This window comes from Diachasmimorpha longicaudata, chromosome 12, assembly GCF_034640455.1.
Source record: "Diachasmimorpha longicaudata isolate KC_UGA_2023 chromosome 12, iyDiaLong2, whole genome shotgun sequence".
In the NCBI taxonomy this organism is placed as follows: Eukaryota; Metazoa; Arthropoda; class Insecta; order Hymenoptera; family Braconidae; genus Diachasmimorpha; species Diachasmimorpha longicaudata.
Window position 1 is genome coordinate 4,640,692 of NC_087236.1, and position 24,996 is coordinate 4,665,687.

Genomic DNA, 24,996 nt, shown 5'->3' on the forward strand with positions numbered 1-24,996 from the left:
GGGGATGGGTGAGGGCAGGGGGGTATTTTTCAGTGGTACGTGGGGGCTATACCGGGATACGGTGGGTGGATTGGAGGATATAAATATGGCAACAGACTACCCACGCAAGAAAACGTCGCACGCGGGCTTCCACCATGCCGTTGACGATGCTTTTTCGACTAGTTTCAGTCTCACGAGGAGAAAAAAAAATTTCTATTTGTCGTATGTGAAGCCACAACGTGGATGAGCATATTTATCCCACTGTAAAATTAATTCATATTAAAAAATAAAAAATATTATTGTGAATATGATGAGGTGAAAATTTATATCTCACTTGTGGAGAATTGCTGATGTGTTTGGGGGACATTCGTAGTGTGTCATCTTGTAGTTAACAATTTTGTGGTAGAATTTTGCATTTGGTATTTACGGGTGGAGAATTTCTACACTCGGTGGTTATTCATTCATTGGTGGGGGGAAGGACAAACGGGAAATAATTAAAACCACAGGCAGTTATGGATCTAACTGATATTGACGGTGATGCTGAACAACCCTCAAAGTGTATTGCATTCCTTCGCATGACCTGGAAATTCTGTAAATGCATATTCTCACATGTGACACTTGTATCTACTGTTGTTGCATACTGTGTACTGGGGGCATATGCATTTGAGAAGATTGAGGCGGGGCATGAAAAAGATGTACGGTGATTATACGTTTATTGGGGAAAATTGTCAATCGGGGGTGCGGCTAGTGATTTATATTTTATAATATCATTTTGTCGTTTCGATGAGAATTTCGTCTGCATACTATTTCTATTTATATGTATATTAATTAGAAAATTGTTAATTGGAATGATGAATTCATTTTCTTCGCCGATAGCAACATATTTTTTTAAAACAAATATTCTAGAACAGAATTTTTGTCAGTCTCAATTAAAATTCAATAGGACATCGAAAATTCCTCAATAACTTTTCGATATTTCGTTCGCTGAACCGGTTTTCAATAACTTTGATAATAAATTATTTTAGAAAACTCGCAAATCCAACTGAAATAAAAATTACCCGACATTGCAAAATATTTCCTCGGAGTCCTTTGAAAATAATCTCCCAGAATTAACTCATTCAACCTCTGCAGGTAAAAATGAGTATAAAAAATTTGCGAGTCAACATAACCGAGCGTTTATGGGACTGGACATTAAAAGCAGAAGCTCTGTACGAGTCCTCCTGGAAGAACAAAACAATCCAAGTCCTCCAAGTGAGTCAAATCCCACAATAATTCTTCCCCCCACTCAATTCAACAATTGCCCCTCACTCAAACTCCAAGTGAATATTCTCTAAAAATCTTCCGCAAAAAAAACAAAACATCAGGATTTCGAGAAAGAATTGCTGACGAAGATGAAGAAAGAGGGCTGGGATGGAAATGAATCCACCGACAGCCTTCAATGGACATTCGCCGGAGCGCTGTTCTACTCCATAATTGTCATCACCACAATAGGTTCTTCCCCCCCTATTCGTAGATTTTTTTTGCCTCTCTAATCCATCCAGTAGTCGAAAAGAATAACTTTCTAGGCAATAACCCAGTTGGCCAGATATTATCTCAATTTTTTTTTTTATTCCTTCAACAGGCTACGGTCACATTGCGCCAAAGACACCCAGAGGGAAGATCGTGACAATCTTTTACGCCATCCTGGGCATACCACTGATGCTGCTGTGTCTATCGAATATCGGTGACATCATGGCATCGAGCTTCAGGTAAATCTGTCCGATGGTCCAGAGAGCCGACCTTCCCCCGAGTCTCTACCATATATATTTTTTTTTTATTTATTTCCCCCATTTTTCCGTCCACTCATCCGTTCAACATTTGTCGACTTTGTGAGAGACCCAGTAAAAGCACCATGACGGGTATTATTTTTGGATGAATAGTTTGCATTTAATACCACCCCTTCCCCCCCCCCCCCACCCACTCTTCATCGCGATTTTTATCCAATGGATTACTCGACAGGTTCCTTTACTGGAAGGTATGCTGTTATGTGTGTGTGAGGCCACCGAAACCCCGTAGAGCTAGAAGTGGTACATTGGCAAGAGGCTACAGTGTTCGACAGGGATCAGGGTAAATATACCTAGGATAACGAGAATATCCTTATCATGGAATTTAATATTCAAACTTTATCCCTCAAACAATTCATGGGAAAGACGAACGGCAACGAATCGTGGAGGATCATTTAGACGATCAATCAGAGCTAGTCAGAGATCAGCTGATTCAGCACTTGGGTTATCGGACAGTATGACGAGATCGACGGATAATAATTATCGGGGATATCAATTGTCCCGACGTTATGATGATGGGAATTTAAATGAATCAAGATCTTATGGACAACGATCAACACTGCCAAGAACATCAGCACCGAGGGGTATCAACTCAAGGTTGTTGACGTGTAAAATATTTACTGAAGAGTTTTTGTTGGGATTTATGGGGTGAATGGGTGATAAAAGGGTTGATAAAGGTGATCACTTTCTGGTTGAGATTGAAATTTGAATAAAATTTGGGATTTTTTAATGGAATGTCAGAGATGAGAATTTTTTTTAATCGACAGCTCGATAGTTTTTAAATAAAAATTATTTGGTGTTGAATCTGCATCTGCAATCTTTTACAACTTGCAAACTTTTCCCAGAGACTGTCGCCCCACAACCTTAACCGGCACATCCAGATATACTTATGATTATCGATGTGCATCAGTGACACCGAGAATCGGGGGTAGACCTGCCAGACTACCTGGTGGTAATATTGCTGGAACAACTCAGTCGTTAGACAGACGACAAGTCGTTGGCTCGAATGATGTAGATAGGACTCCAGTTCTTTTCAACAAGTACGCCATTGACGAGCCAGAGTTCAACGAGAGCCATATGACACGGAACAAAAGAGGTACTCAGACCAATTGGTTCAGGATAAAAATAAGTTGGTGGGTTACACGTGGAGCAGGAGGACGAAAAATACATTTGAGATAGGGTAATTTGTTTTAACAGAATTTCTGGATAACTTTGAATCGACGAAATCGAGTTTGAGGAGGGGCGATAGGGCCACCACTGACTATGCAACATTACCGAGATCATCTGGCTCGGGTGTACCCAGGAGAGCACGTTCCGTTGATCCGGGTACATTAGGACAAGAGCCCGGTGTCTACCTTGAAATGGCAAAACCCCGAAAAATCGCATCGCTCAATAACAGAAGAACCAGGAACAACCTGGGATACATACGTAAGCGAAAATTTCTACTGACGTTTTTCAACAGACTTTTTTTTCCCCAGCATGTCGTCCTCCTCTTCTACAACATTTTCAGAATATTTCGCAGAGGGAGAAAAATGTGATTGACATCATTGTCAATCTGCTAGTAATTCCGAGTTGGATATGATGGGAGAACGTGGATATTGATTTGGTGGAGTTTTCCAGATTCTTTTTCTCTTTGTTGCAATATCGAAATTATTCGGGATAAAGTATTCGTTGGCTATTTCTTCAATCAATCGTCGTCCTCAGGATGAAAGGGCTCTATTCCAAATGCTAATTGCAGAATCACCTGACGATTGAATAAAATTCAATCGACAGTTCCTGGAATACAAACTCTGTATTAAATTTGTTTTCTTTAAATTCGTTACGACAACAAATTTATTTCATCGTGATAGACAGAATTCTTTATTGGCAATATTGAAATTATCCGGAATGGAGTTATCTATCTGCTGAAAATGTTGATGCTGTTATCGAACGTCTTTCATATTTTCATGCAATTTCCGTAGCTCGACCTCAGAGACGTGAGGCACCATCTCCTCGTATTATGTCACCAATGGGTTTTGCTGTGCATCGTCAGATTTATGCTGATGACATTGAGTACGATGATTATTCAACAACTGTCGAGGATCAAACGATAAAACCAGTGCCAATTTGGCTGTGTGTTTTTTTGGTTGTAAGTTACATACTGGCTGGTGCTGTCTTGTTTATGAGCTGGGAGCACTGGGAGTTTCTGGATTCAGCTTACTTCTGCTTCATCACACTCACCACCATAGGCAAGTTATTCAACCGCATTTCATTCTCTGTATTTATCTTTCCACGAGTGTACGTCAATGGTTAATGACTTTTCTCATTTATTCGGTTTTTTGTGTTGCAGTGAATTAAATATAAGCAGCGAAATTATTATTGCGCTATTTTTATATATTCTCGGCTTTTCAATGGTTCGACATTAATTAAAATTTTATTTGAAAAATGGGAAATGGAACGGCGTTAAAATTAATGTAGAGGAAAATTCCAGAAAGTTCATTTTTTGAAGTAAAAAATTATGATTTCTGATTGAGTCAAGAAAATCCGCTCGTTATCACAGATTACAAGAGAGATAATAAGCGTTTGATAAAGAGTTTTCTTGTAGATAATTTCAAGGGCTATAAATAATGTCATTAGCAGATTTTCGGTATCTTCATTGTAAATAAATAATTTTCAGTGAAGGCAAGTGAGAACAATCCGCTTTATAATTCTTTAATAATATCCCCTAATTAAAGGAAGATAAGAGAATTTTATGGAAAAATTTCCAGAGTATTTTAAGGGCTGTAGACAAAAATCGCAGACAAATAATTATTTTTTCCGAATATTTATTGACTTGAGAGAAGGATTTATTTTTTCAAATGACAAATCCAATTAACATAACTCAATCTTTGTAAGGATTGCTTAGTAATGATGAATAATATGCAAAAATACTTCTCTCAAGTGAATGGAGATTTGTAAAAAATAATTATTTTCAAATGTGCAGAAAACTGTCCTGTATTAATATAAAATTAATTTTCCACTTGTTTTTTTTTCCTTCGTCTCCTATTACAACAGGTTTCGGGGACTTTGTGCCAGCCCACAAACTACCCAACTATCCGGCTCACATGGGAATAGCATTGTGCTCTCTATATCTTCTATTCGGTATTGCTCTACTAGCCATGAGTTTCAATTTGGTTCAGGAGGAAGTAATAACTAACGTCAAGACTGTTGCTAAGAGGCTTGGTATAATAAAGGACAAGGAGGACGAGGATGATGAAGAAGATCCAGATGATGAGAATGTTGACGTTGAGGAAAGTTATGAGGATGGCAATTATGAATGTGAATACGGTGTTTATCCTTCTACTGTGAGGGGACGTGAGTGTTACAGTGATGAGGTGGATCAGGGTCACGATTATGAGACAGCGTAGAATTTTGGTAATATCGAAAGGGAGCAGGATAAATAAAGATGTCCTAGTGATGCTGAAATGGTCCACGTTATTTTGTTAATATTTATTCCCGAGAATTTTCTTGTTATTTTTTCATTAATGTGCAGTTTTGTAACGTTAATCCACTGACGACAGATGAAATACTAGACATTCTACGTGCTAAATTGAGGATTTTACGCTGCAAAGCCGGTTTGTCTTTTATTCTCTTTTCTAAATCCTTCATTCATTATTTCTTGATGTATGCGGCGAGAAGGTTTCAGGAAAAAATGTGTTAGGAGTAGTGGAAAAAATTATAATTCCTCGGTTGTGAAAAAATCTGAAGCTGTCAATGCAGAGGTTCAGAGAATTTCTGAATAATTTCCACATGAATTTGGGAAAATTCATTTTTAAGTTAATAAAATCTCCAGTTAACGAATAGGATTTTTTTTAGAATGAAATCTCCCCATTTTTCATTTCAACGCATGATAATTATGCTCTCCACCCTTCGTCTCCCTCCCAAGTAAATTAAGACATCTTCAACGAGCTACTGTTTCACCATCCTAACGACAAAATCACAAAACGACAGTTTCCTTCTCACTCTCGTTCCATTCACCTTCTTCCCACTTAACTATTTCTTTATTTCTGCACTAATACCACCACCATCACATCCATAATCTCCAACTGGCCGTGTTAACTCTGTCTCTTGTCTCGTCTCTGGGCCGTTGCTTGTAATTTTAGAAATGCTCTATTTTCGAGTTAGTGTGCCGACGAACAGAGTAGCACAGTGTCAGAACAAAGACAACTAGAGCCAGTTATATATTTTTTTTAATAGTTATAACGAATATCTCGTGGCACTGGTTATGCAGGAGAGATACGGTCTCCAGTGGATAAAGTTCATCTTCGGTTGGTGGGACACTCGACAGATACACATTGTTACGGGTGCTTTTTATCAATTGGTTTTTCCGTGTTTCCCCTTATCGTCCAGAGTCTCGTAAACGCCTTCCCCTTCGACCCAGGAGGAGGCTTTCTCATTTATTGGGGTCTGGGGGGTCTGGGGGTGATTTATTTATTTATTTTTCTTCATCTACACCTTTTTAACATCGATAAACCAATCCCAGGGCTTCTTTTTTTTTTCTTGAAGACGATCGAGGTCGTCGAGCGGTCTGACTGTTACTTCTGAGCAGAGAATTTCATTTTATTTTCTTCTTTTTTTTATTTACTCGACTGCTCTTCTCTGATTGTCACTGTGCGTCGATCGTGATCGAGTTCACGCGCTGATTTTCTCATTTTCAAGTATAAATCGACGACTTAAATTCGTAGAAATTGTCGAGTCAGTTTGAATTGAGGTTTACCAAGTGGAGGTGGTACAGGGCAAGGGAATTGATGAGGTACTGGGTACCATGAAGAGGATGGAGTGGATTTTGAATTTCGGGTGAAAATGGAGGAATTCAGGACATGGAGCCAAGCACCTACGACCTCGGTACGTGGACGAGTGCTGGATGGCCATGAGGCCTGGAGTAATCGTGGCGCTTCGATAAAACGACAGCGTGGTACTGCTAGACGAGACTGGAGGGACAGACGTAGAAGAAAAAGACGTAAACCATTCAGTGAAAAAGTTGCTGACTGGTTTCGTGCATTTCTTGCTTTTTTATTCAGCAATGTGGGAATTGTTTGCTTAGTGATTGGTTACACTGTAGCTGGTGCATTCATTTTTGAATTTATTGAGAGTGGAAATAACAGGAGAGTTGGCAGTGGGTATTTTATACCCAGAACGAGAAATGACACGGCTGGAATTTTGTGGAATTTAACTTATAAGGTAAATTTTGTTAATTAATCGCCGGATTTTTAATTATTTGGGCGAAATCGTGATAAATTTTCAGGTGTTTACCTGGAACACATCTCATCGCATCTTGATTTATTTTATTTATTTAAAAAAAGAGAACGTTTTTCGTTCTCTTTTTTTAAGAATTATAATTAAATATGTTGAAAAATTAGTATTTAAATTATTTTACCTATTGAAGGACTGCGGTTTACAACATCTAATTGTCTGAGAGGTTTTTAATTTGACGATTAATTCGGAATAAAAATACAGATCTCTTCCCCCTCCGTTTTCAACATGTGGAGATATGGTTTATTTAACCGCGTGTGCGTATTACTCTCGTCGCTTCCGATGGGCGTTTGACGGGAGCTATTATCAACAAAGATTGATGAATATTTAAAAAAACAGTCAATCACCCGTAAAAGTTATCCGGAAAATCCGTGCGCTGAAGCATTTACTCTTTAAATTGTAAATAAAAAAATCCCCTGCGATAAAATAACTTTTGTAACGTGGCAGTCGTATTCTACTGAAGAATTTTTACGAAATATTTTATGCGAGATGAATATTAATTTGAAATGAAATTTTTTTCGAAAAGGAAACGACCAGTCTGTTATTAATGAATCGATGAATTGTTTATTCAACAGTATATTGAAATCGCTCTCGTATCTTCCGATGGCCATTGCCCTGGGGCTATTATCAATAAAGAACTATAAATATTGCAAAAATCAATTTTACCATGCGAATATATTTCCATCAAAATTCTTTAAGCAATTCAACGTTCCGGGGAAATGAAGCAGGAAAAATTCTGTTCAGTTCAGTTTTCCAATTGCGAATGAGACCGCATAATCGCCACTAATTGACCCACAATCACAGTACAAAACTAAACCATTAAATCACCTCAATTTTCTCATTAATATCATAATGCTAATTTGGGTATAAATTCCCCTCCGGAAATTTTTACGAAATATTATATATAATTATATTATATATATTATATATATTATATATAAATATTATATATAATATAAATTTAAGTTCAATTATTTGGTTGAACGTCTCGACCTTTTTTTCAGAAAAATATATTGTCAAGACAGTACGAAAGAGAAAAGTCAACCAAGACATTCTTTCCTATAAAAAAATTATTCAAATTGTTTGTAAATAATTTGTTTACGACTCCAAATGCATGATTTCTATAGTCGAAATTTGTTATGGATTATTTCTACAAAAAGATTTTAATTCTAAAACAATTAATTTTCAAGTCATCGTGAAGAAATAACGCGAAATATTATGAAAAATAAATTTCCATAGAAAATTTTTGAAAAATCCTTCAACTCGGAGAGACAGCAGTGAAAAAAAATCATTCAGTTACCCTCTCCCGAATAAAATCCCAGATAATCTCCCCTAATTGACCCCTCCACCGCAGTCCAAAACTAAGCCACTAAGTCACCCGAATTTTTCCATAAATATCATGATACTAATTCGAATATAAATTCCCCTCCCCAATTTTCCTGGTACATTCCAGTGGCCAATATATCCCGAAAATTTATATCCACTTATTTGGTAGAATAAATCCGCTTTATTTCACAAAAATATATTCTCCCCGACAAAATAAAAGGGAATTCGACAAAGACATTTTTTTCCATAAACAAATAATTGAAATTGTTCATAAATTCTCCACAGAAACCATCCTCCAGTTTAAAGAACTGCACCTCACGTATTATCTCGAATAAACAACAATAAATATTATCAAAATTACAAATTTGTTATCAAAATTTTTTTGGAAACCCCTTCAATCCAGAGATGGACTGGTGCGAAAAATTCATTGAATCCCCAACTCCCGGCTACAATCCCAGATAATCTTCCCTAATTGACCCCTCCGTTCAGTCGAAAACTAAACCAGAAAGTCACCCAAATTTATCCATAAATATCAGACAACAAATTCGAATATAAATTCCCCTCCCCAATATTCCCAGTATATTCCAGTGTCCAATATATTCCCAAAATTTATATCCACTTATTTGGTAAAACGTATCCGCTTTATTCCAGGAGAATATATTCTCAGAGACAATATGGAAGAGCCAGGTCGATAAAATACTGCTGAATTATCAGAAAACTGTAATTGACGCTGTGAAAAGTGGATGGGACGGTACAGACTCGGACAATCGAAAGTGGAGCTTTGCCGGTTCTTTTCTGTACTCTTTAACAGTAATAACGACTATTGGTGAGTTAAATTATACTCCCAATGTACCAAATAATCATCTACCTATATTTTTTACGTTCCATTAATCACAATGATGAATTGTTTACTGCTCACAGGATACGGTAATATGTGCCCAAAGACAATGTCAGGGAAGGTGATTACCATAGGGTATGCAATTGCTGGTATGCCACTGTTTCTGCTCTATCTCAGCAACATTGGTGACATACTTGCCAGGAGTTTCAAGTGGACGTATGCACGATGCTGTCTGTGCAGGTAAACAATTTAAAAATAATTTTTTATTTACTTTTCCCCGAAAAAAAATATTCGGTGATAATTGCACGTGACGTGTTGCATCTTTGGCTGGAAATGCGTCTAATGTATATGGTAAATATGTGAGTAATATATAATATATATTATATTTTATAGCATATATAGGCGCTTGCATATATTTAGCATATGGAATAGTTAATGTCATATTTAATTCGTGTTTGTAACGTTTTCCATGTGGTTTTTATTTCCCTTTCATTGCTTGTGTTATGTGGACTGGTACATATCTGTGGTATAGCTCGTTGAGATTCTCATTTTCATGCGTGTTTTTCAGATGCAGAAAGAGGCCAAGAGTACCCCGTGATCCATCGAATACTGAACCATACAAGAACACTTGGCAGGTCTATTCAAAGTTTTTACATTCTTCAATTTTTTCCGGAATTTCCATCTCTTTTTATACTTATCCCACTGATTCATGAGCCTATAACGACAATTTTACCCTAATTGAGCCTTGCAATTCGACTTAACAACTGCAAAAACGCCATTCGATAATTTGTCATGAGAAAATAATTTTTATTCTATTTTTCGTTGAGAAGAAAAAAAGGAAAATTACGTAAGCTCTGGAAACAATTATTTTTTGATGACCTTTCAGGAATTTGAGATTTTGAAAAATTAGGGAATGTTAAATGACGTCGCGGTAAAATATTCGGTCATTGAGAGTCAAATTGAGCTTAACTGCAAGCTCTGATATTCGAATGTAAAGTCGAAATGATTTAAAACGAGAGAAAAAACCGAAGCACTTGGATATTCTCAAAAGTTCCTTTTTAAACACGAGAGAATCTCCTTGAATACAAATATCTTCGATTTAAGATTCACGAACTGTCGAACATATTCACCAACGTGATTAGGTTTTTGCATAAAATATTCATTGGAAAGAGTTTACGAAACTGTTAAACTGGATAAAAAACATGACACGTGTAGTTTTTATCTCGAAAAATCGATTGTTCCAAACCCAGTAGACATTGTCAATCGCCTCAAGCTCATAAATTAATCATGAATTGATTAACAATACGTCAGATATTTTTCCAAAATTGCTCCCCCACTAAATAATATTTTTAAAATATTTCTTTTATCCTGAAATATCTTTTTTCGCGAGTATATCAAGTAATTAAGAAGTAATTAAGTAAATAAAAGCTGTTGCTTCACGTGACAGTCAAACAATCCAATATCTTGACGAGTCAACTCCATGAAGATAATCTTCAGTCCTAAGTTGTTCTTCCACTTCTGGAATTTATTTCCCAGCACCCCAACGATTCCTCCCCTTCCAAAATCATCAAAAAATTACCCTCCCCCAATTTCTCTCAATCGACCCATTTCAGATGGTCAGAATGCAGTCCGGCAGAGTGGACACGGTTAGTCTAGATGGTGAAATTGAGTTCATGGCAAAGACAACGGGCAGTGACGAGGAGAACGAGGAGGACAGTGAGGATGAGGACGACGAGAGCGATCGTTACGATCCCCAACGCATCACAGTACCATTGACCCTTTGTCTGGGTATAATGGTGGGGTAAGTATTTCACTCTCCCCCAAACACTTATCCCACTCCGGTTAAAATGACAACAATGAGACTTGAATAAACTTGTCAGTCATCAGACCCTGGCCCCTGCCAGTCTGAAAACTCTCCAACTTTCGACATTTGTGGGAAACACCTCGGCCAAGTTTCTTGAAAAAAAAAAATATAAATAAAAACCAATGAAACAATTTGTGACAGGTACATCTGCGGTGGAGCCCTGTTATTTTCTGAATGGGAGGAATGGGGCTTTTTAGACGGCTCGTACTTCTGTTTCATCTCCCTCTCGACAATTGGCTTTGGTGATATTGTCCCAGGTGACAAGATATACTCCGGCCAAGGGATCGAGCTGTCCTTCATATTTTGCTCAATGTATCTCATGCTAGGTAATAAAAATAAAATACGTCAGTGAGAAGAGAATGTACCATAAAAAGAAGATTATCAAATATGTCAAGCACTTTTGATGCATCAGAAAGTGAGCAACAAGAAGTGAGAGCAGCAAAAAATCATTGACTCTCACGCGTTACCAATTTTTTTTTTTTCCTTTTTTTTTTTCAACAGGCATGGCTCTGATAGCGATGTGCTTCAACCTGATGCAGGAAGAAGTGATGGCTAAAATGCGATCGTTCACGCGAACAGTGAAGCACGTACTCAGATGCGACAGATAGGATAACGTTTTCTACTCGTCTCTTGCACACATACATACATGTATATCCACTAAAAATGGTAAAGAGGAGAGAGGGGGAGACTGTGAAGAAAAAAAAAGGAGCCAGTGAGAGGGAGAAGTGAAGGAAGCCACCCCTTCGTGAAGTCATCTTGGTGTGGATGAGGAAGTGGTGGAGGACAAGTTTAAGATTAAAACGTCTGGTCTAGCTGGGGAGGGAGGTGGATGGGGGGGGGGGAAGGGGAGTTATGACGTGTATGTGTATCCCTTCAACCAGCCTTTGGTGGAATTTTTTTTTGAACACAATTCAACGAGACTCAGGTACATATGAGGAAGTGTGATGCATCCACTCGTGATATTTAACCAGCTTTATCGTTCCATTTTTCTGTTGTGAAGGGTTTGTGTCAGGGGGGGGGTTGTTAAACGTCCCTTTTCAAGCATGTGGGAAATGTATTTATGTTAATAATATTGTTATCACGTTTGGAGGTTTAATTTTTAACTTGAAAGCCTTCGCATAACGCTTTAATTAAAGTATATTAATTTATAATTTTTTAATTGGGAAAATTGATAAATGGAAAATTAGTCAGTGTCTGATGACTATCAAACCGATGTTGGCCGAACATTGGCACGAGGATTGTTGAGAAAATTTGTTTTGAAATCTAAAAATACTGGGATGTTTTTTAGTACTAAAAACACTTCATTAAATTCACTTCTAATCAGTCCACTTTCACCTTCAGAATTGTTTTTTAATACTTCATGGACTAACCATTCCAACTCCCACAAACCAATTCTAAATCAACAAATTAACCCTAAAAATTCGACTAATGATCTCCATCATTTCACCCTTCCCCCCCCCAGAATTAATCAGCAACAGATTCCTTCCCACGTGTAACAGGTTTACACCCCTCGATATAATTAAATTAATAACAATCGATAAGAATAATCGAATGAGCACATTGACCCGGCAATTGAATTGACTATCCCCACCCCCAACTGATAAATCACAAGCGATAAAAATGTATGTCATCCACCAGGCACGTAAAGCCCACCCACCCAACCCAACGAGAATACCAAAGAAAAACATCTGGCATTGGCCATAATCCAATCATCCCTTCCTCCTCCACATCCTCCCACCCCCCATTCAAACACAATATGTAGCGTATCGATGATAATTTCCTGATATGACATACACAACAACCGGATATCATAGATCCACAATTCTGGCACATCCTCCAACCATTCCCCACCCCACCACAATATCCACCCAATCTCCAGTTTCTCCATCTACTTCTCACCCGACAGTTCTTCATCATTGAAATCCAATTGAACCTCTCTCCCACCGCCAAACGCAATCCTCTAAACTCAAAATCCACTACTTGCACATTTCACCAGTGCATGAAACTGTCCCCACAGCATTGGCAAACCTCCAATCCATTTGTACAAACCTATCAAGCCAGTATGCGAGACTAGTCACTGTCTCACTCTCTCACACTCACTCCACTCTCGTTATCGATGATCATATCAGGCAACAAACCATCCCCCATCCCCTTACCACCTATCAAAAGCCCTCCTACCCTACCACCCCCTCCCTCCCTCCACCCACCCCCTTCTTGTATGCCTGTTTAAATGGATAATGCAGTCCTCCTACTCTCCATTCCTCTTCATCTAGTTTTGTATCCTTCCCTCATCGCAACCAATTCAACCCCTGGTGTGCATTTACAGGTATAATGTACACTAGTGGTGTTGCTCCAAAGAGCAACAGTCGGGCGTCATTGGAGAAGCTCACGAGGGTTGGTGAGGGTGGGTGGGGGAGTTGGAAGCAACTGAGGAAGAGAGAAACCAAGTTCTGATGGGGTTTATTCACTTCATCTCTCTCATTCTCATTAATTTCTCATACCTTGGTCTTTGCCATTTTTATACCACCCCCATCACCCCCGTCACCACACTGGACCCTCACGCAAAACCCCTCTCTCTTCCTTCATTTTCTCAAACCCACAGAATTTAACATCCCTCTCTTAACCTCCGCCTCACCCCCTCCCCTGGTCCGATCCCACGGCGAAATATCCCATGTGCTCATGCGTCCTGGTGCATCTCCATTCCCTCCCACATTTACCATCCACCACCATTACCAGTTTTCCCATCTTTCCGTGTGTCCTATATACAGCATCGCCCATCGTGCGATTCTGCGCGCGAATTTCGTCACTGGGGGGTTGTGAGTGTGCAACCCCTCGGATGGATGATCTTTGATGCTCGATATCTGGGGAACGGTAGAGTGAAATTTCGGATTTTTTATGTCATTCTTCGGGTATTTTTTAGATCTTCAAAATGAGTTCAGAGTTATTGAAATCGCATCGTTGAATCGACTGATATCGCGGATTAAAAATACTCAGTCTCGGGGGGATGGAAATGACGAAGTTAGCGGGACAAGTCTTCGATGGTCAATAATTCAGGATCGGCTGAGTGAAACTCCGCCATTTTTTTTTCAGTTTGAAGATTTTTTCGCGATCTCGAGAATGAGACCTGATTCATTCGAATCGTGTCGCCCGGTCGCCAGATATCGGGGAATGCGGTGGAATCGGTTCACCCCAGCAGCCACCACCACCAGCATCTCCTCTTCCTCTTTCTCTCGCTCACCCTCTCCCAGCCCCTCTGGACGCCCCTGCACGGTCCTATCGTGTTGACTATACCCTTTTGATACCAATACACAGACAGGGGGGATGGAAAACCGCCGCGCGCGCACATTCACACACAAATGCCATAACGTTATGAACCTTGCTCAATGTTAGGGATACTAGTGCAAAAGCGTTCCTCAACGCTGGCTAGTGCCGTGTTGAATTTTCACGAGTGAGGGTGTGTTTCCCGCGCTTCACATCAATTATCCACTATTTTGCACAATTTCTCACATTCGGCTGGTGAAATACCCCACCAATTTTCACCCTTCACTTTATTTTTTATTTTATTTTTTTTAATACCATGAAGTTCACCGTAACGACGAATCCACCTGGTGCACCACTTTACGAATGTAAATTACATTTCACCTAAGTTCTTCCTCGCGATTGTGCCCCCATGATCGAGTTTTCCGGGGATTTTAAACTCATAAAATGGGGTGAAAAGCCCTCCACATCGGGGACTTTTATTTTTCTTTGATTTTATTTCATAAAAAAAAAATCCACCGACGATGAATATCAACGAATAAATCGTACGTATAACTGATGAATTTATTCACAAAACGAATTCTCACCCCTTTATTTTTACCGAATCAATTCCCCCCCCCTCTCTTCGCTCTCTCTGTCTCTCCATTTTTCCCCCAAAATATCTCATCAAGTTTTCGTGATGAACCCCCTGAATTTGTCGATAATTACATCGTGTAATTATAATGACCGCGTGATCACCACTTAATCCCGAGGACCTTGGACGAACACACGAACCCTGGATTGAACCAGAAGAGGAAATTTTGAAAGCCCATTGGACAGGAACGATGAAACGATCGTTTAGTCTCACGGGTGTACCTGAATTAAGGGATGCGAATATACTGTGATAATCTTCAAGGGGGTTTGTTTCACCCCAAAGGCCAAATTCCGGCGAGTTGTTAAGTGCCACTTTTGGCCATTTTCCCTTCTTTCTGGTACTTCCTCGTGTACTTCACTCCTTTTTTTCTTCCCTTTCCTGGCCTTTTTTTCGGAGGAGTGATGAATGTGGACAGAGGCGCCAAGAGCATTTGCCCTTCGGATTTCTCTCAACTTTCGTTTATTTATCCCAACTCACGACATCTGACCCCCCTCACCCCTCTCCCCTCCCCCATGTCCCCTATATTATTTTTTTTTCACTTCGCATTCACTCCCTCTCCCCAACCCTCAACCCCCTCATTTTTTTTTAACAATTTTTTTTCTCCTCCCTTCCGAGTCATCTCGGTATTGGAAAATTGAGTGAGTGGAATGGAGACGTGTAGAAGACACTCTCCACAAGCCTCAGCACAGCTTTCTTCAGTCCCAACCACCCTCTCTTCACCACTTTGGTGTTGTCACCTTGGGTGCATCATCCCTCTGTCTCTTCTCATCCCCATTTCACTGTAGTTTTCTCTCATATACCCGTTGGGCTATCGATTCCACTGGTAACCAGAGGGGGGCGAGGGGTGGTAAGAGGGAGGGAGGAGGGTAAGGTACCACTGTGCCGTCTGACGCCAACCGTGACTCTCTTCCTAGCCACTTGTATTGCGAATAAATATACCCTGACTCCTTGACTCTCTTCTTTTTCCCTCCCCCTCACCCTAACCCCAACCCTCGGTGGTATATCACCCTTGCACTCCCTCGGAAAGTCTCTCTCTCTCAGTTGCACTCAGGCGTTTCACCCTCAACCACTTACCCATTGTGCACTACTCGAGATAGGGTCTCGGCCTCGTATTTTCTGTTCTTTTCATTTTCTTTCAAATAACAAATGTCCCACCGTGTATTTCACTCCACTATAATCAGCCCTCAACCCAATCTCACTCGACTCAATTTTATCGGTGAAATTCAGTGGTTTTATCGAAATTTTTGAATTATTAGGGTTTTTTTTGGTCTTGGGTAATGGGGATGGAAGGGTTTTGTGATGGGGGGGTTGTGATACTGCGGTATGTTAAGAGTTGGAATTGAAAGAAAAGTCTTATCAAAATTTATTTCACGTTTAAAAGTAAATTGATTTTGTTTTTAATTTTTTTGAGTTCATGACACAAATGAATTCGATAATTTATGGACTCTATTTGCAATATTAATCTGTATGAAAATTGAGACCGTAAAAGTCGATCCATTTGTTTATTTTTATTGGCAATTGTTTATTTTTATTTATGATGATGAAAATTAATATGTTGATTCGTACAGAGATTTATTTACTGCGAAAATATTTTTGCGTGAATTAAAATGAAAAATGATCCTATCAACCAGAGACTGGAAATTAACAGCAATTATTCCATAAAATTAATATAAATCTAGAAACATCGGGCAAATATTTATCGATTTTAATTAATAATGAATTGCAAATAATTTGGGGACAACTCTTCTGCCTTCCGTCCCAAAAATCCTCAATTTCCATAAAATCATTCAAAGCTTGAAATTAATTTCCCAAGTACTCAGCCCCCCCCCCCCTCCCCAATTAATTAAATCCGAAAAACATTCTCCACCGATGATTCTTCAAAAAACTCATTAAAAACGATTGTCACTTTTTGATAAATTGAAGATTGACATATTCTACATGGAATCAGAGCCTCCAATCACGCAAAATTCATCAATTGAATTAATTTTATCATCATCATGTCATCGGCGATATTACTGTGTCCATTATCCTGCCAATCACAGACACCAACGATTGGGGATTATGCCCGACGGATGATCATTCAAATGAAATTAAACACGTTAATCTGATACTAATTTCCATGGAACAATGCAAATAAGCAACAGTGATTACTATCATAGAGGTACAAGATCCTCCATGGACCGACGGACCAATCAGCTGACTGGTGTATCATCAACGGTAACAAGTGTCACTGGGACCAATACAACAAATTGTACCAAGGATAATTCAACATTCAGGATATCGACAACAGTTAAAGCATCGGAATTGTGGTGTTGCTGTTGCAATTGTGCTAATGCTAGAAATGCTAAAGCACCTGGATTTTTAGCATGTCTTGGTGTTTGTGTACTTGTTTTTGGATATACACTACTTGGAGCATTTGCTTTTATGGCACTCGAGGGAGGATTTAAAACGGTAATTCAGAATTTTATTTGAGAATATTTTTTTGTGATTGTTGACGGGTGGAAATAAAGAGATAGCTCGGGGGAAAGAGGGGAATCGGAGCTTTTGGTATCTTCGGTGGAATTTAGGAGGGGAGTGAGGAATTATGGCTGCGTCTGGGGAAATCGGTCGCGTAATTAAAGGAGAACGTCTTCATTTCGAATGATTAAATCTTGGAAATAGTTGAAAATATGTTTTTGGAATTTTTCGGGGGTGAATTGTTGGCATTTTTGGGGGTGATTGAGGAAATGATCGAGGGGTAGTTGTGATTTCTGTGGGGAAATTAGATTTTAAAAATTGTATTCTGGGGCGTTTTTTTTTTAATATGAAAAATGGGGAAGTTACGATTTTTTTAGTGGTTTTTTGGTGTAAGAAATATAGCACAATTTACCTGGCTACGTGGAAACATTCAATAAAAATTACTGAACTTGGGAAAGTTGGGAAGAAAATTTAAGTTGCGATATCGTAATTTTTCTTAGAAAATTCAGATAACAGCTATGGAACGCTCCGAAAAACTTCCGACAGTTTCATAAAAATTTTCTCAACCACATCTCCCCCCAGACTTGTGAAAAAAATAAGTAATTTTTATCGAATATTTATCTTCACGTACGTCATGATAACTATCACAAGAGATGGGACTATTGAAATAAAAAAATCGCTGAAAAGTCTCTTACAAATGACTAAAACAATTTAAAAAAAACTTTAAAAAATGTGAATCTAAAACTTAAAAATTGTTATTAATTCCAAATTTAATTATAATATTTTTACGTAACAGAAAAAGGCCATTTTTATATAAATTTCGTGTCCCTACACAATTACCCTTCGCATCGCAATTTTTCCCTCCCCCCAGTCACTGTTCATCCCTTTTTTTCTCCACTCACTTGTCAAGGACAAATTTAAATGAGTTAGCCCTTGCTTTCAGTGTATTGTAGTTCAATATTTGCAACCAAATTCCTCGCTTTATCGTTCGTTCAACTCAGTTTGATTGTACATCAAGTGGTTGTTTTATTGTTCGAGAGTTTTATTCTCAGTTCGTGGCTATTAACAAGTGCGACGATTTTAACAGTTTCAAATGAAATTTCCCAAATTGATAACTCGAAGTAAAATCCTAGAAGACATTACCAATACGATTAAACGTGTAAAAGTCCCTAGACCAAGAGAAATGACATTATTTCGACGGAATTAATCATCAGCATTTGCAGAAATTTAATTCCAATGTTTCAGTGTTCGTAGCTAAACATCAAGTTTTCCTGTTTGTTCAACTCACTTCGTGTGATTGTACAGCAAGTGGTCGTTTCATTGCTCGAGAGTTTTATTCCAAGTTCGTTAATATTTATACCTGGAAAATAATTCCAAGTGTTCACCGAAACTGTTATCGTGCACCAAAATTTTCGTGTAATTAAAGAGAAATTCTCTCGACTACGAATGAACCACTTGAAATGTTGATTTTGTAAATTTTCCACCATCAAAATTTCGTATTATTTTCCAAGACAAATTAAAATTATCAAACTCCAACATTTTCAGAAATATAACATCCCCTATTTGTACGTAAATACCAAGATTTTCCAGTTTGTACAACTCACTCTGTTTTGTTGTACAGAAAGTGGTCGGTTAATCACTCAACAGTTTTATTTAAATTACCTTAATATTAATAGAAGTGAATAATTTCACCTGCCTCTAATTACTAATTCTCCCCCTATTTACACAGCTAAAATTCCGTAAATTGTAAGAAAACCTTCGACTACTCGAATTCTCACAAATGAAAGGGCCTTCATTCCCCCAAATTTCCTCCATTTAAATTTTTATTTGACGATGAATAAAACACGGGGTAAAGCAAACAGGAAGAATGCTGGAATATAATGAATCGCATCACATATTCCGTGTACCCACTGGGAAAAAATATTTCCCGTAAACGAGAGAACAAATTCACCAGTCAACTGCACCAGAAAAAAACCACCTTAACCCCCGCAAAGAGAAAAAAAATCCCAAGAATTGAAACCAAAGCTATCACTTCATCAACAATTCCCCAAAAAAAATCATTTAAAAAATTCCCCCACCGACAATTTGTAATTGAATCTCCCATAAAAAAAGAATAATAATCATTCCACCAGATCAGAAATTCCCCAGAACGATTCCATTATCGCGGACTCACTAATCCCCTCGCAACTCAATTATCTCCCCTAAAATCTGCCCCGAAGACGGCTATCTCTTTATCCCCCGGGGAAGGAGAATTCCTCCCCCACCTCCTCTCCCCCCTTTACACCATCAATTCATAATAATTTCACATATGCATTATCCCCGATTAGGATCAGCCGCCAGACCTAGTGAGACTCGCATCATCCTCGACCTCAAAATCTTCAAAATCATCGCTAAATACAGCCGGCGATGAAACAAACGGTGCCATTGTTCAAATCCCAGACGATGAAGACTCTTCAGCACGTGAATTACGGGCTTACACGGTTGAGAGGCTTTGGAGTATAACCGAGGACCTGAATGTACTCTATAAAGAAAACTGGACGAGACTTGCTGAACGAGAGATCATGGATTTTCAGGAGAAAATGGCTAAAACAATCAGTAGAGAAAAATCAAAATACTCAGTATCGGTACAGAGAAGCCCCCGAGGCAACGACAGACGTAATTTAATTGTGGATAGACGATGGACATTTGGAAGTAGTTTACTCTACTCATTGACCCTCATCACAACAATTGGTATTTAATTAACATTTAATTAACAATTGATTTGTGATCAGAAGTTTCAGGAGCGAAGTGAAAAATCAAGATCAGTCACATTTTGATGAATATCTCGACATAGAGGGGAGATAGCAAAATTTTGATGATAACCTTTTTTGTAGAGCTCATTAAGGTCTACAATAATTGTCATGACGAAAATTTTGCCATCTGTCATAGATTCGGAGATATGGTTGAAAAAGAAGGCGACTCGTCTTGTTTTAGCCCTTCGCTGCTGATCTAAATGAGATTAATGAAATTAATGAATTTATTCTGATTAGGGTATGGTAGTGTTGCACCACGTACTGTTTGGGGACGTGTTATCACGATAGTTTATGCACTTGCTGGTATTCCACTGATGCTGGTTTATCTCAGCACAGTTGGTGATGTTTTTGCGAGAACATTCAGGGGATTTTACGGACGTATGTGCCACAGGAGTGATTGTAGAAAGAGAAGGAAGGGAAAGTTTCTAGTTTCGTCGCCTTCAATGCCCGGAATAATTGAGAAGAGTTATCACAGATATGAGAATCATATTGAAACGGGAAAGTTGACGCCGGGATTTTACTCCAAAGAGGCAAGCTGTGATGAACTTGGAGTGAGAGCTGGCGCTGCTATTTTACTTGATCGTGAGGGACTCGAGGGGAATATCTATCTTCATCCCGGCGGGTCCAGCACTGGGCTGCAGGTAATTCGATGATTTTTATCAAAAATTTAACCGCTAAACATTTACGATTTTTCCCATAATTTTTTTTCACACGAGAATTAACATTTTTATCAACTGATTTCAACAAGAATTGACGTTTTGGGGAAAAACGGGCGAATTTAATTTTCTTAATTAGTTTTGAAAAATCGTAGAGAGAATTTTTAACAAAATTTTAACAAAATGGAAATTTTTAGGTGAAGGGAATGTTGGAATGCCCACGTTTTTAGGCCATTATTCCTGTTCGTTTCTCGTTTCGCTGAAAAATAATAAAGTTTCGAGACACGCGGATCAAACTTTTCAATGCAATTTTACGGGGTGATAAATATTTTATCGAGATTAATTGGAATTGTGGAGAATGTTTTCCAATTACATTTTACGTCGTTTTCATTTTAACAATAGAATGTCATGTAGACTGGAGTTACTATTTTCTATTTATACAATTCTGTTTAAATTAAACATAACATTTTTTTTTAAATACGATAATACGAGAATTTATCTTTTTTTACAATTAAAATTTAATGGCCCATCCGGTTGTTAAAAAAAACGGACGTTCGTGTTGTCCGTGTAATTATCGAAACACAAGCTTTCATTTTCAATGAATCGCTAATAGAGCAGGGAAATGTGAGAAGATGTGAGCAACGATCTGGATTAATGAATCATTAAAATTGGATAATAAACGTAAACATTTTGTTTTTGCTACGAAGTGAGAGGCTGTCAATATTCCACATTGAATTTTCAATTTGACGTGTTACATAAACCACTTGACAAATGGAAATTAATGAAAAATCACGTCGAATCGTCTATAAAAATTCAGTAAAAAAATAACAAAACAAGATACGCCACTTTGCGCCCAGTTTTTCACCAATATCTTCGAATCTAAGAGAGATAGCGAAATTGTTGTCATGACATTTATTGTAGTGCTCAATTCGCTCCACAAAAAAGGTCATAATAAAATTTTTCCTACCCCCCTGGATTTCGAGTTATTCACCAAAAACTGCTCGGAAATAAAAAAAATGACAACTAATTTTCCAACTGCGTTGCTGCATTTTTTATTGCCGACCATTTTCACGAGGAAATAAAAAACATTTTCACTCCAGGAAAGGGAATTTTGTTCGCAGGAAGGGAGTGTGGAAAAACGTCACCTCCATCCGTCCTCTCAAATGTCCTTAATGCCGTCGACAATGGGCTACGGTACAGACACAATTTGCGTCGTTAGGATACCAATAAGTCTCTGTTTATTGATAATTGTTGTGTACGTGTGTACCGGTGCATTCGTATTCAATCGTCTAGAAGGATGGAGTCTTCTGGAGAGCAGTTACTTCTGTTTTACGAGCCTGGGTACGATTGGCTTTGGTGATCTAGTGCCAATGGGAAGAAATGCCTCGACGAGATTACTCGAGGAGATGAGCCTCTGCGCTTGCTCCGTGTATATTTTATTTGGAATGGGTCTAATTGCCATGTGCTTCAATTTAATGCAGGAAGAAGTTGTTAGAGTTGTCAGAGTATTTGGAAGGACCTGTGGAAATACTGGAATCACAGCAAATTCGATCGGAGCTAATGGTAACGTATTGCATCGGATATTAATTTATTTCTCATTCGTCCCTTTAATTAACGATGTTCAAGTGACCTCATTATTATTTTATATTCCCCCCGAGCTTTAATTTCCAATTTAATTCCGAATTTTCAGTAGCAAACGGTTGAAACGAGATGAGCTGACGTATCTGATCCAAATTTTTGAACAATATCTCCGAATCTAAGAGAGCTATCAAAATACTTGTTATAACATTTATTTGAGAGCTCAATTCGCTCTACAAAAAAGGTATCAATCAAAATTTTTCCAGCTCCCTTATTTTCCGAGATAATCATCAAAAAGTGATGGATGTCGTTTTACCCATTCGCCACTGATCGTAATCACCATAACAATTGTAGCGTAAATCTCGATTTTTATTCTCAAACTTTTTGAAACAATTTTTCATTCTTTAATCTCATCGCACGAAAATGTTTCCCACCCGGAAATCCGGCGCAACCTGATGTTTCTGATAAAAATACATCTTGTTTGACTGGGGACAATACTGGGAGCGTAGGAAAAAAAAAAATTTAATGGATAGCCCAGTATTTACCGATATCAGACTTGTACTCCATTTTTCCCTCCTCTCACTTCGTGAATTTTATTACTCCAATATTATTCGTGATATGTCGTTGGTGAAATTTCTCAAGATCGATGGCATAAAAGTTGGCCCCCGTACATGGTATATACTTCCCCAGATGACAAATTCAGCCCGTTAAAAATTATAGAATTCTCTCGCACTCAGCTCCAACAACTTCCCCCCTCCCCCTCCCTCCCCCCTGGCCCTGGGGAGCATTGAAAATCTCCATTCTCTCGTTCGTAAACTTGCTCCATTATATTCCCCAAGACTTACTCGATATAATGGGGGTATATAAGCGCTTTAACTGCTTCATTCTATCGGCGAAAAAAAAAAAATTTTTCTATTTTATTTTTAATGCTCAACCCCATTTATCATCTCAGAAATTCTCTCATTTTTCATAATCTAATAAGATTTTTCCTATCCCGTACAAAAGCCAGTCTTAAACGTGAGAAATTTGTCACTTCGTTTTTCATTCTACCATATTTTTCATCTATTCTCGTTGAATGCGAGTACAAGAAATTTTTCTTACAGAAAATTACGTAATAATTGAATTCCTTATACTTCAGTGCTCGTCCAGGTATTAAAACATTCCATTTTCACTTTTTTATCGAGTCATCTGACGGAATATAAGACATAAAATTTCAAGGAAAAATTCTTGATGTTGTCAACAAAAGTACATCCGGAAAAAATGATGTACAATTTTTTATACGTGGATTTGTTGAAACAGGGGGAGGTGAGAGTGATAAAGAAAAAAGAAAAATTGAATATGTTATATTTTTTAAGCGACTTTCATAGTCGACAATGTGAAAAATTCATGCAAAGCCCCAAATCTAATCGAATTCCGATAAATTCTCTGGTGTAACACTTCTCAACAGTCAGTCAACAAGAAAAACTCCAATAAACTCATTCACCCATTCGAAGGTTCAATTCCCCATGAAAAATCCTCAAATAAAAACCTTGAGGTAAAAATAGGCAATAGATCAGTCACAATTCAAGTCAATTGGATTGTAGTATTTTATTTGCTCTGTAAAATAAAATGACAAGTTGAAACCCTAAAAAAATTCTACCATTGAAAAATAACGATCAAGCGGTTGAAAATTCAGTCAACTCAAATTTCACTTTAAAAATTAATTTTAAAATAAATCATCTAGTGTAAAAAATGTTGGAGAAACGCGAGAGACGTATTTTACGAGATAAATTTCAAGGAAAAATTTGAAATCTATTTTAATTCCAATCAATTCTCGACTGTATAATTCCTTCACTCGTCAGTCAACACAAAAGGCTCCAATGAACTCATTCATCCACTCCCGAGTTCAATTCCCCATGAAAAATCCTCAAATAGAAACCTTGAAGTAAAAATAGGCGATAGGCCAGTGAGAATTCATCTCAATTGGATTGGAATCTCTTCCCAACGAAATAAAACGAGATAAAATTTCGAAAAAAGCCCCTGAACTAAAAAATCGTCGACAACCTAATAAAAATGATTCTTAATTCAACTACTCCATAGAAAAATTGGTCCGAAATAAATAATCAAACATAATAAAATAATTAACAAACAGCAAATGCATATTTTTCAACCATTTCTCTTCTATTCTATCCACAATTCCAAATCTACTCCAAATCTCCTCAATTCTCGACAATATAATTTCCTCACCATTCACTTATCAAGAAGCCCTCGAATAACCCCACTCACCCCTTCAATTCACCCCCCGCAAACCCGGAAAGCTCACGACTCCAAAAAAATAACGAAACGATTAAACCGTTTATATGAAAGAAAAACGTTTTGCTACATTTCCCCAGGTCTCAAATCGGATTTATGTGAAGATGGAAGTATCACCGGCATTACGGATAACTGTCATGAGCACGAGGATGACGGTATAGCGATGTCAATGGTATCAGCCTCCTGACAGCAACCAACCAGGAGTTCTGTTGATGACAGTGATCTCCT

The 24,996-nt window shown here is 38.1% G+C and overlaps 2 protein-coding genes across 3 annotated transcripts; both read left to right on the forward strand.

Annotated features, from left to right (window-relative positions):
• Nucleotides 1-126: 126 nt before the first annotated feature.
• LOC135167950 (uncharacterized) lies at nucleotides 127-17,106 on the forward strand. The gene is made up of 19 exons (XM_064131688.1): nucleotides 127-674; nucleotides 1,111-1,230; nucleotides 1,344-1,470; nucleotides 1,601-1,727; nucleotides 1,978-2,085; nucleotides 2,169-2,399; nucleotides 2,648-2,898; nucleotides 3,000-3,230; nucleotides 3,764-4,030; nucleotides 4,836-5,184; nucleotides 6,506-6,519; nucleotides 6,574-7,001; nucleotides 9,051-9,225; nucleotides 9,321-9,477; nucleotides 9,806-9,872; nucleotides 10,851-11,038; nucleotides 11,243-11,427; nucleotides 11,603-12,026; nucleotides 16,917-17,106. Exons 1-18 carry the CDS (start codon nucleotides 492-494, stop codon nucleotides 11,707-11,709), a joined length of 3,315 nt encoding a protein of 1,104 aa, XP_063987758.1. The 5' UTR covers nucleotides 127-491; the 3' UTR covers nucleotides 11,710-12,026; nucleotides 16,917-17,106.
• Nucleotides 13,722-24,987, forward strand: LOC135168205 (uncharacterized). 2 transcript variants are annotated; one of them, XM_064132174.1, is made up of 6 exons: nucleotides 13,722-14,904; nucleotides 17,153-17,444; nucleotides 19,778-20,180; nucleotides 20,480-20,883; nucleotides 22,020-22,461; nucleotides 24,849-24,987. In XM_064132174.1, the coding sequence occupies exons 2-6, from the start codon at nucleotides 17,169-17,171 to the stop codon at nucleotides 24,953-24,955; spliced, it is 1,632 nt and encodes a 543-aa protein (XP_063988244.1). In that variant the 5' UTR covers nucleotides 13,722-14,904; nucleotides 17,153-17,168; the 3' UTR covers nucleotides 24,956-24,987. The 2 variants fall into 2 exon arrangements, with proteins under 2 accessions (XP_063988244.1, XP_063988243.1); XM_064132173.1 differs by lacking the exon at nucleotides 13,722-14,904 and having other exon boundaries at nucleotides 17,107-17,444.
• The last annotated feature ends 9 nt before the right edge of the window (nucleotides 24,988-24,996 follow it).

Bases quoted from the DNA above. Each gene is read 5' to 3' on its own strand.
- LOC135168205 (XM_064132173.1), top strand. From the start codon at position 17,121: ATGCAAATAAGCAACAGTGATTACTATCATAGAGGTACAAGATCCTCC. The intron at 20,884-22,019 runs GTAATTCGATGA...TTTTGTTCGCAG, and splicing joins GGTCCAGCACTGGGCTGCAG to GAAGGGAGTGTGGAAAAACG. The intron at 22,462-24,848 runs GTAACGTATTGC...ACATTTCCCCAG, and splicing joins AAATTCGATCGGAGCTAATG to GTCTCAAATCGGATTTATGT.
- LOC135167950 (XM_064131688.1), top strand. From the start codon at position 492: ATGGATCTAACTGATATTGACGGTGATGCTGAACAACCCTCAAAGTGT. The intron at 675-1,110 runs GTACGGTGATTA...CAACCTCTGCAG, and splicing joins AGGCGGGGCATGAAAAAGAT to GTAAAAATGAGTATAAAAAA. The intron at 1,728-1,977 runs GTAAATCTGTCC...ATTACTCGACAG, and splicing joins ATCATGGCATCGAGCTTCAG to GTTCCTTTACTGGAAGGTAT.